Source organism: Lolium rigidum, chromosome 2, assembly GCF_022539505.1.
Source record: "Lolium rigidum isolate FL_2022 chromosome 2, APGP_CSIRO_Lrig_0.1, whole genome shotgun sequence".
Taxonomy (NCBI): domain Eukaryota; kingdom Viridiplantae; phylum Streptophyta; class Magnoliopsida; order Poales; family Poaceae; genus Lolium; species Lolium rigidum.
In genome coordinates, this window is record NC_061509.1 from 46973601 (window position 1) to 46985620 (window position 12020).

The following is a 12020-nucleotide window of genomic DNA, read 5'->3' on the forward strand; positions in this document are numbered from 1 at the left end:
GCCGCTAACCACGATATTTCACCTGGTAACCAAATCCCTCTACCAACGCGCAGATTTCAAGCTTATTGTTTTTCCTTACAATAAATGAGAATTAATTACTTTTAGAAAGAAATTGTATAGCTAAGGGAAAGAAGTCGTACAATGGAAAAAATAGCATTCTCTTATTTCATAAGGGCATGTACAATGTGGTGACATCAACCTTCTCTTCCGCTTGCCACATCAGATTTTTGCTTAGTTGGAGGAGAGAGAAAGAAAAAAGAGAAGATTATATTCCCTTAACTATGTGATGATCTCTTATGAAATAAGAGAATGCTATTTTTCCCATTGTATGACTTGTCTTTCCTCAGCCACATAATTTACTACTAAAAATAATTAATTCTCATTTATTGTATCCTTTTAAAATCTAGTCTTACCCCTACTAAAAATATTTCTGGGGTATTTCCAAGACTAAAAATATGAATAAATAAATAAATAGAATAGAATTGCCAGAACGATAAAATGGAAAAAAAAATCCAAAATGGTGTTTTAGGATAAAACAGAAATAAAGTTGGCCCAACAAAATACAAAAGGAAAAGAAAAAAACAGACTCTTTCTCCTTCCTCCATTCCTCCCCTCGAGAACAGAAATTGTGTTCCTGTCTGAATCCAAAGCCGCATCCATTACAAATGCCAATGCAGGTGAACATGCTGCTCCACCGCCACCTCAATTCCCCCTTCACCCTGCCAATTCCCCCTCGCTCCTCCTCCGCTTCGCCGCGGGGACCGCCGGCAAGGGCGCATTCCGCCCGCGCCGCCGCGCTCGGGACCTGGAGGAGGGCGCCCGCCGCCGCCGCCTTGCCGAGGAAGCCGCCCATGGCGGTCGGGGACACCGGCGCCTCCGCCGGCACCGCCGTCGAAAACCAGGCCGCCGAGGCCATCCAGGTACTCCTCCTCGCCTCCCTCCCGCCGCTTCTCGCGTTACGAATCGTCGCTATGCCCCTCCGTTCCCGCCGAATTGAACAACTGTCCCTAGGGCCCCACCTGGCAGTCACACGGCGAGCTTTCTCTTTTGTGGTTGCTTGCAGGCGTTCATGCCGGACGCCAGGGCCTACTGGGTGACGAGCTCTCTCATCGCCTGGAACGTCAGCGATCCGGAAGCGTCGTCCGTCTGCCTGTACGCCAGCAGAGGCGCCGCGCTGCACCTCTCGCCATCAAATCGCGGCATCCAAGGTAGGCCAAGTTCATAGAATTTCGTCATCAATCACGGTAGAAAGCAAGCTGAACCTGACGTATTGCGAATACATTTGCTGATCTGATTAGGCTATGACTCCAAAGTTGAGCTGCAACCGGAGCACGCCGGGCTCCCAGAGAGTGTAAGACATATATATGTCACTCATTCGATTTCCTCCTGTGCTGCGTGCCGTATCCAAATGGGGACATTTAATTTATCTACTGAAGCAACAGTGCCAATCCAAAATTTTCAGGTGACCGAGAAGTTCCCTTTCATCAGCTCTTACAGAGCCTTCAGAGTTCCGAGCTCTGTCGACGTCGCCAGCCTCGTGAAATGCCAGCTGGTCGTTGCTTCTTTCAGTGGTACATGAAATTTGTAGTAGTCTTTGCTTCCTTTCTGTACATATATGTGGTTGGATACGAACTTCATGGGCTTGTTTATGTGCAGCTGACGGGAAGCACACCGATGTTACCGGGCTGCAGCTGCCTGGTGTATTGGATGACATGTTTGCGTACACCGGACCGCTAGGTGCGGTTTTCAGCGAGGAAGCTGTGAGCCTGCACCTTTGGGCCCCTACAGCGCAGGTCTGGGTTCTAGTTATCAAGCCTCCTAGGATCTAAAGTGTTATCTCTAGTCCCATGTTTCTGCTCATACGTAATGTATTTCATGCAGGAGGTGAGTGTGCGCTTCTTTGATGGCCCAGTGGGGCCTGTACTGGAGACTTTGCAGCTCAAGGAGTTCAATGGTGTTTGGAGTATTACTGGACCAAGAGACTGGGAGAACCGGTACTATCTGTATGAAGTCGACGTGTATCATCCAAGTAAGGCGTTGGTTGAGAAAGTTTTAGCTGACGATCCTTATGCTAGAGGGTATGTGCCAATGTGCATCTTATTACTATTATATACACATAGAGGAGGAAGTCACTGTTGTGTTCATTCTATCAGGCTTTCTGCAAATGGTGAGCGGACTTGGTTGGTTGACATTAATTGTGAATCAATGAAGCCACCTTCCTGGGATGAATTGGCAGATGAGAAGCCAAAGCTTGATTCCTTCTCTGACATAACCATCTATGAATTGCATATTCGTGATTTCAGGTGAACTCTGCCGCTTGATTATTTATGTGGCTTTAAGTTTGTAGGATTTTAACCATAGTCATCTGTAAAACTTCACCTCCTTGTTTCCTATGTTTTTTTATTGCAGTGCCCATGACAGTACAGTGGACTGTAACTCCCGAGGAGGGTTTCAGGCATTTACATATCAGGTCACTCAGAGTTAATCTACTAGAAATCGGTATGTTTCATAATCTTTTTTCACAAACATGCAACCTGATTGCATTGTGGGTCTTCTGGTGCAGGATTCAGCAGGAATGCAGCACCTACAAAAATTGTCTGATGCTGGTCTGACTCATGTTCATCTGTTGCCAAGCTTTCATTTTGCCGGTGTTGATGACATTAAGAGCAATTGGAAATGTGTTGGTAAAGAAATATTTTTCTCTATCTTTTATCAGACAACAATGCATATTGTTTAGCTTTTGTTAATTCATTGTTGTACCTTGCATGCCTTTTCTTGTCTTAGATAAAACCCTTGTCAAAATACACAAAATTAGATTCTAAACTACTCAATCTCGTCTAGAGTACTGTGGATGGGCCTACAGCAGACGATTGCACGGACCACTTACCACCCTCAGATGTGCCTAGCCTAGTATGCAAGTGCTTGCCTTAAGTTACCGTTCAGTATTTCCTTTCTTGTTGATGAGAAAAGATTTTTGTTGTTGGTACTCCTGTGTATTATCTTGCTTTCCTGCTTAATGAGAGATGCGCAAAGCTGTTGCACATTCTTTAAAATAACGGTCTAGGATATTAAAAAAAAATCACACATATAGATTTTTTAATTATAAAAATACACATGTTTTGAGTTCAGTTTGTACTTTCTAGACATCTCTCATTTCCTTGTTAGATAGGTTTGACTTACAACTATTTATAAGTACTTAATGGGTTAGAGTGTAATTCATTTTCATCTGGTGTACTTTGAGTTGAGTTATTCGATTATTTCTGCTTGAATCACCGGGGACCTTCATTTACCCTGACAGATGAGTGTGAACTAGCGAAATTCCCTCCAGGGTCAGATATGCAACAAGCTGCAATAGCAGCCATTAAGGAAGAGGACCCTTATAATTGGGGGTATTGATTCCACACTTATTGTTTCCTCTTAAACCTGACATATACTAATGTGTTATGCTGGTATTAAGATCGCTAGATTTTTTGTTCTTGCGAGTACATTGTTCTTACATATGGTCATATGCATTGTAAAGGTATAACCCTGTGCTCTGGGGGGTTCCAAAAGGAAGCTATGCAAGTAACCCTGATGGTCCGAGTCGCATTATTGAATACCGTCAGATGGTCCAGGTGTGTTTTGCTTTGTAACTCTGCAAGTATGTGACCCTGCTTGTAAGATAGGGTACCAGAAAGAACTACGGAACATTTGGACTAATTCCCACATAATTCATGTGTTCCAAATGAGGCTCCCCACTCAAACAGATCAGCCCAATTAAAGGAACTATATGTGGTTAGTTCGATGCAGGATACATGTTACTTCTCTGATAAACTTTGGACTGCAGGCACTCAATCGCGTAGGTCTTCGTGTTGTTATGGACGTTGTGTACAATCATCTAAACTCAAGTGGTCCTTTTGGTATCACCTCAGTGCTTGACAAGGTTATGTTTTGTTCATTAGTATTGCAACTAAAAGAACATCCATCCTTTTTCTTTTTTTTCTTTGAGTAAGTGTTATAGCGCATCTTTACCATGTTAAAAGTCAAATGAAAGTACTATTCCATTGTACTTGGTTCGCCGAAGAGCATTTCTGTAACTTATTTAAGTACCACCAGTCATGCTACATTGTGTACGAAGTGAAAGAAATATGTAAAAATCGTGTTTGCAAGAAATGGCAAGTATTAGAACTTTGTTTTCACTGTTCCATCGATGTGTTTGTAGATCCTACAAATACATGTAAACTAAACCGGGTGTTTTCTTCGTTTCTTGGTAGAATATTCTGTTATGCCTAAAGTTTAGGACCTTTCTAATCTGTCTTCTTTCTTATTTCTTTATGGTTTATTTACAGATCGTTCCTGGATACTACGTTAGAAGGGATATTAAGGGCCAGATTGAGAACAGCGCAGCTATGAACAATACGGCAAGTGAGCATTTCATGGTTGATAGGTTAATCGTCGATGACCTTCTGAACTGGGCAGTAAATTACAAAGTGAGTGGGCAGTGGTACCAGTATTCTAATTATTGGCATTATATTATGATAATACGAGTCATTTCGGACTTAATGGCTCAGTCACGCTATGCACAGAAAAATTCATGCATCCATGGCAGAGTCTTGCTTCTTCCATTTCCTTCATCTCTGGACAATTTGATGCTGTTTACTTGCCATTCCTTTTCATCATGCTTCTTAACCATCATGTAATTTTTGCCTTAGGTTGATGGGTTCAGATTTGATCTTATGGGCCATATCATGAAACGTACCATGGTAAGTAAGTTCATATCCTTGCTGAGTTAAGTTACGTATGTTGAGTTTTTCTGATATTGTTTGCCCCCACCCCCCAATGATTCAATAAAGTATCACGAGTACATAAATCATTTCCTGTATCTTACATTCCAGAACTACACACCTTGCCCTCATTTTAGAGAGCGCACAAGCACAGCAGCACATCTTTTTATTAAGAGAACACTCAAATAGATACAAGATCTGGGCAGCAAGTGCCGAGATCAAAGACCACACAACACACGCATGGTTCGCGCAACGGTCAAGTGGAATCCTGCCACCAGCACCCTGCCCGCGTCTTGAAGTCATTTGCTATATTGCGGGATCCTTGCTCACACTCTGGAACACTGCTGTTACGCTGCTTCCAAATGGAGCAAACATTGAGGGCAACCGTGGAGTTAAACCCTTCCTTTTGTTAATGGGTCTGCTCTTCTGCATAGTCAGCCGCCACTCCTCCAGGGATGGCAGGGCCATGGCCATCCCAACTAAGTGTGAGACCTCAAAGTTGTCGAAACCATGGGCAGCAGATGAAGAGGTGCTCTGCTGTTTCCAGTTCCTGGGAACACATGGGGACGGTGCCATGGCTGGGGGAGACCATGCACCCAAGCCTATGAGCAGTCCACCTGAGGGGTGCATAAGGTCAAGCCAAAGCAAGAGGGGCACCTGAGCCTTCCATATAATTTTGGGACATGGGAATCCAGTGCAGCCAACAAATAAGACCCTGTACGCAGATTGTGCTGAGTACCTCAAGTCCGAAGACCAAAGCCATAAGACCACGTGCGCCTGGCTGGAGATGAGGGTTGCATCATTAACATGGTACTACACACATACCTGCAATTGCCTACATGAGTTTTACTGGTTAGAATTTCACTAAAACAAAATTTCTGTTTGCAATAGTTGCGAGCCAAATTGTTTTTTATAACACCAAAAATGTACAACTTGACTAATACCCTTCCAGCTTGTGCCTTCAACATATTAACACTTCACCTCGAATTCTTTCAGCAATTTCTCAAAAAAAATGAGGAAATTTCAAGCTCTTAGCTTGGTTACTGATTTTCAAACATTTCCATGGCTTATTGATATATTCAATATTATTCACATTCACTTGTCTATACTTTGCAAGTCAGTCAATTTGGATCATACATTTTTTTGTAGTGAACATGCCAGAATCAAACACCATTCTATGAAATTTTAGTATCAAATGTCCAAGATATGCAGTAATGCTGGTTAATTCTGGAAATGGTTTTCACATGTGCATTTATGACTTACTCATTGGCTCACTACTCACTATAACTGCAATTAGAAAGAAAATTAAATGACAATTTCCTTCTTGTGACTATGTGGCCCACATGAGTGCACAAAATGATTGTATGTAATTGGCTTCCTATATTTGTTGTCAAGTGTATCGCACTGTGCTGGATAACCTTTTTGTTTAAAAAACACAGATGAGAGCAAAATCTGCTCTTCAAAGCCTTACAAGGGATGCACATGGAGTTGATGGTTCAAAAATATACTTGTAAGGACTGATATTGCTTAGTTTCAGAGTAACCAGATTCAATGACAGCAGCAAACATTCTCGGTGTATTGGGCTAACAAGGACAAGGACATTTCCACAGGTATGGTGAAGGATGGGATTTCGGTGAAGTTGCACGCAATCAACGTGGAATAAATGGATCCCAGCTTAATATGAGTGGAACAGGGATTGGTAGGTAAGTCTGAATTTATTACCAACTTACTATTTGCCTAGAGGTGTACAGTTTCATTGTTCTTGATTTGGTTTATTATTATTTTGGTTCTGTTTATCAGGTTAGGCTCTTTTGCTTTGAGATTTGTTTGTTATGCTTTGCGTCGCCTTGACGCCTTCTTATAATAGAAAATGACACACATTTGGGTGTGTGTTTGAGGAAAGAAGCTTATTTGCTGACTGAGAAGTGGGCACCTTTCAGTTTTGACCAGAAGGGTGTTCCTTCTCGTTTTACATTTAAATTACCCAATTCGTCAACTTTTTAACATACCCTCCAAGCATAACTAGATTCTACATTGAGAAGTAAAATTAAAAGGGAATTTTATGTCTCAACAGTCTCTTGTACTGTCAGAACTTTGAAGCTCTGACTCAAAATACCAGAGTGCAGTAAATACTCTAGTAAATAGGTATCGGTATTTCATTTTGGTGTTGGCTCTATATCAACTCTTTTTTCCATACAACATAGTAATATCCATACCGTCATACTTTTCAGCTTCAATGATAGAATGCGGGATGCTGTTAATGGGGGTAATCCATTTGGTAATCCACTACAGCAAGGCTTTACTACTGGTCTGTTCTTACAGGTAATCTTAATGTCCTTTACGCCAACGCTCTTCCTGGAAATGAAAGTTAGGATGTGACATTTCCGTAACCAGTTTCTTGCTTTCAGCATTTGTATGATCGCAACAGTTTCCTTTTTTCCTCTCTTAGTACTGTTTTCCTGAGGTTGGGAATTTCTTTCTGGTTAAGCCATTTTCTGAAACTCATAAGGAGGTTCCTTTTTCTGCAATTAAGTGTTGGCTGTAGCTACTTTAAGGTTCCTAACTTTCTATTAATTGGTGTTGCGCGCCATTAGACCTGTGTACCTCAGAGATCATGTAGTGACGTGTCATCTATAGATCAGAAAATGTTTGCCAGCTAATAAGTTTTGTAATGGTCTCTGCTAGTATTGAGCCATCCTCACTTCCTTGAATATTTTGGATGTTTATCGACTACTTGGATACTATTTTTGTGTGCCCTAGCTGGCACCAATAATTTAGACTTCAAGGTCCGAAGTCTCAACGGGGATTGTTATGCAGAGATGCACTTTACCACATTTATTTAAAATATTTCTAGATTAGTTCCCAGGATTCCATCGTGCTTATTATTCTGTATTTGCCCTTTTGTGCAGCCGAATGGATTTTATCAGGGCAACGAAGCAGATACCAGGGCCGCACTTGCTACTTATGCTGACCACATACAGGTTGGCTATCAATAATCATGTTCTTAAAGATCTGTCCACTGACTGAAAATTAATTTGTTTTTAACCTATCAATTTAATTGAAAGTGTACGCTGTTGATTTTTTCCTTGTTGCAAATAAAATATATATAAATAGCCACGGTTAATCAAGTTTCATGAGATAAGTGGAGGACAATACTTTTGTGCTTTTCTTTTCACACCTGTTAGTCTATCTCACTATCTGTTCCGTGCAATCCATGGTGAATTTTATTTAGGTGGACACAAAAAACTCCTTTCATCGAAATCAGCTGTTAGATTTGATTTACTGGCAAGAGATCAAACATGAGCAAAACTAAGGAGTTGGAGCTAAGCATTCATTTGGATACATTTCGAAAAACGATTTGTTTTGGCACAAATGGAGTTCGATGGGGTAGGTCATGTGAAATGTTAACATTTCAGATAAAAGAAACTGGAATTAAATGTTATTAGTTTTCCCCCTATCAAGTTTTCCATGCAAAATGAAATAATTTCTCCTTAATAAGTTTGTCAGGCAAGATGGTATATTTTTTTTGTACTTTTTTCAGATTGGACTTGCTGGTAATCTGAGGGATTATATACTAATATCTCATACTGGAGAAGCTAAGAAGGGATCAGAAATTTACACTTTTGATGGATTACCAGTCGGCTATACTTCGTCCCCAATAGAAACGGTGTGGTTATTTTTCTTTTGTATTTTCCGAAATAATATGTTTTCTGGCTTGCATGGTTCTAATGTTCGGTACACGGTTGAACTTTTTGTCCCAGATCTTTAATGTACTGCCACCAGTCCTTTACTAAAATACATTCTGTACATTTCAGATAAACTATGTTTCTGCTCATGACAATGAGACTCTGTTTGACGTTATCAGTCTAAAGGTATGGCATGTATCCTGTTATATAAATAACTTCTGGTACACCTCTTTCATCAGTTATTACGGTCTAGTAATCATTGCTTTTCCTTTTCATGTTTTATAAAAAATGAAAATTACAAAACAGACTAGCATGGATTTCCTAACATCTATTTTAATACAATGCTCTATAATTTTAATTGTTAACATCAACAACAACAACAACAACAAGAACCAAGCCTTTCAGTCCCAAACAAGTTGGGGTAGGCTAGAGTTGAAACCCATAAGATCTCGAAACCAAGTCATGGTTCCGGAACGTGGATAGCTAACTTCCACGCACCCCTATCCATGGCTAAATCTTTGTCGATATTCCAAACCTTCAGGTCTCTTTTAATTGTTAACATCACTTGCTGAAATTAGTTTATCCTCTGGAAATCAAACTTTGCATTCACAAAGCAACTATTTAATTCTTGTGATGATACACTTTTACTTTTGAATAAAAAATGCTCATTAGTTTTTTCCCGCAAAGATGAGCTTGATATTTCATTTCTCAAACCTCGCATACTATTGAATTCTCGAACTGTTTTTTGTGTTATTGTTTATACAGACCCTGACTGATGTCTCAGTTGATGAGAGATGCAGGATAAATGTTTTAGCCTCCAGCATGATGGCACTATCTCAGGTTTGTATGTAAACAGAATATGGATCATAAAACCTATAATTTTCCATTGTTCACAGAACTGTGATATTATAGGAATAGGTGACCAAATCAGTCAGTTTCCCCAGAAATAATTTACTGAATCAAAGTAAAATGGTCAATATGGAAAGACTGATCTAGTAGCTCAAGTGACTAACCTAGTGGATTAGGGAATCTAATCTTAGTTTCATTTGTTCTCTTAGCATAATTAATATATTCAGGACGAGGACTCTTTTGCTAGGATGTTTATTCTAAGTAATACCAGAAATTAATATTGTGTTGTTCAGACTTTATCCTATCTTTTCTTCTGATGAAGTACATTTTTCCCAATATGGGAAAGAATATAGTATTTATAATTTAATGCAAATAACAAAAAAATAGTGTACTTTCATACATGAGGTATAACTTGAATTTTTGGGCTAGAGTCCTCAATTTTGTTAACTTGTCCTTTCAGGGAATACCCTTTTTCCATGCTGGTGACGAGATACTGAGATCCAAGTCCATCGATCGAGATTCATATAATTCTGGTGATTGGTTTAACAAGTAATAAACTGCCCTTTCTACCTTGATGAGAACATCAGTTCTTTTCATGAGCTAAAACGATTATCTTTTCCAAGAGAAGAAATTAATTAAAAAATCCTTGAAAAATAATGATTATGACCATACATCTTTGCCGTATACGAAGAATAGTTCAAGGGAAAGTAGTACTTCCCTAGTATCTTTAACTGCTTTTTTTTTACATCTTTAACTGCATGGTGAGGTTCTGTTTTCTTCCTCTTGTTAAGGCTTGATTTTTCATATGAAACAAACAATTGGGGTGTTGGGCTTCCTCCAAGTGAAAAGAATGAAGATAATTGGCCCCTGTAAGTTTCTTAAATTTTGCATCTTTTGTTACCATTATGGTATTTTTCATATATTTGGCCATGTCTTGATAAACTAAAGAACTTAAATGAATGCTTCCATTTTTATTTTTTATAAACATGCATTTGATAGTTTGGAAACAATTTTGCAGGATAAAACCAAAGTTGGAAAATCCATTTTTCAAACCTGCCAAAAGACACATTCTTGCTGTCCTAGAAAGTTTTGTTGACATCCTGAAGATCAGATACTCATCTCCACTTTTTCGTCTAAGTACAGCAAGTGACACTAAGGTACATGTACTCTTCATATCTTTGCCAGCAAATTAGTTTGGACTCTACTTTCAGACCACTGAAGGGCTATAATGTAGACACTCTTTTTCTTTTTCTCTTTTTTCCTTTTTTATTTTTATAGGATGGGTAAAGAATCTGTCGTTCTCGATCTACATGTCCAGCAATGTTTATCGAAATGACCTGTTGTGTAGATCTGACTGCATTCCTGTCATATTTCAGGAAAGGGTTCAGTTTCACAACACAGGGCCCTCCGCGATGCCAGGTGTTATTGTTATGAGCATCGAAGATGCACGAAATGATAGTCCTCAGATGGCTCAGCTAGATGCCAAGTAAGTAGCACCGATGTAATTATCATTTGCATAAAGATCTATTCTTGCAAGATAAACAAAAGATGCAGTCACATTAGTTTCTGGACCTCAATGTCTGGTAGGAGAAGCCCTTGACGTTCTGTGTTGTAGATCTAACCACCAATCACTTTCTGCAGCTTCTCCTATGTCGTGGTCGTCTTCAATGTATGTCCGCATGAAGTATCCATGGATATCCCTGCTCTTGCTTCGATGGCACTGGAGTTGCATCCAGTGCAGGTAACTGTTCCAAGTTGTTTTCGACCTGAGAGATATTCAATTGTTACAGCACTGAACTACTGAGCACTGTTAAATCCCCATAGTTGAGACTTTCAGTCTTAGAACCAATGAAATCAACAACCCAGAACAGAGTTTTAGTCGTAATCTCGTTAAACCAGAACTGGTCACTATTCAGTCTGCAAATTCCAAGGATCAAAACCACTGATGTACTTCATAGTTCTGAGTTTCAGTTTCCTAAAACCAATGGAACATCAATAGAAAAGTTGTGGAAATGGGAGAAGAGTTATAAAACACTAACGAACTGTTTCTTTCAGGTGAGTTCATCAGATGCATTAGTGAGGCAGTCTGCATATGAGGCGGCGACAGGCCGGTTCATTGTACCCAGAAGAACCGCATCAGTGTTTGTCGAACCTCGGTGCTGATTCCTTTCCTTGGGTGAAGAACAAGCTCAGTTTGGCACCGAAGTAAATAAATAGATGAAGAATAAGAGAGGGGATGTACTGCTGCTGTCAGAGTACATTTCTGAAGAAATAAACTGGAGAATAATAAGCTGTCATGGCATGGCTTTGTTTCTTATCCGTTTTGTGTTATATTGAATATTGAAACCAAAATACATATATGTGTATTCTATATTACAACATGCAAAATAATGAAACCATAAGATTTGTACCCCATGTTTACTCTGCATTGAATTTGCTTACTTTTGGTCGCTCACAGCTAGCTACATCGATCTTCAATCGACCATAATGCTGGCCAAAAAGGGAAAAAAATGCGAAGTGAAGAAGCTTAATTGTGTAGTACGTTAGCTTCCACTGAACACGAATAGTACTCTCCAGCCCTAAGTCATGACGATTGATCTGACAAAAGAAAAGGGGCAGTTTGAGGAAGGACATGCACAAGTTACTCCCTCCATTCCATCTTAATTGTTTTTTTAGGGACCATATTAATTGTTGTTGATTTAGTAGTATACTTTTCTTTTAT

The 12020-nt window shown here is 39.7% G+C and overlaps 1 protein-coding gene across 1 annotated transcript; it reads left to right on the forward strand.

Annotated features, from left to right (window-relative positions):
* The first annotated feature begins 581 nt into the window (after positions 1-581).
* On the forward strand, positions 582-11653 carry LOC124689665 (pullulanase 1, chloroplastic-like). Its single transcript, XM_047223155.1, has 27 exons — positions 582-920; positions 1064-1208; positions 1299-1351; positions 1463-1571; positions 1657-1793; positions 1882-2078; positions 2154-2303; positions 2410-2470; positions 2564-2684; positions 3299-3389; positions 3521-3614; positions 3827-3922; positions 4329-4469; positions 4692-4742; positions 6203-6273; positions 6374-6466; positions 6995-7085; positions 7673-7744; positions 8305-8430; positions 8579-8635; positions 9215-9289; positions 9759-9847; positions 10090-10167; positions 10317-10455; positions 10675-10784; positions 10940-11039; positions 11354-11653. Exons 1-27 carry the CDS (start codon positions 666-668, stop codon positions 11459-11461), a joined length of 2910 nt encoding a protein of 969 aa, XP_047079111.1. The 5' UTR covers positions 582-665; the 3' UTR covers positions 11462-11653.
* The last annotated feature ends 367 nt before the right edge of the window (positions 11654-12020 follow it).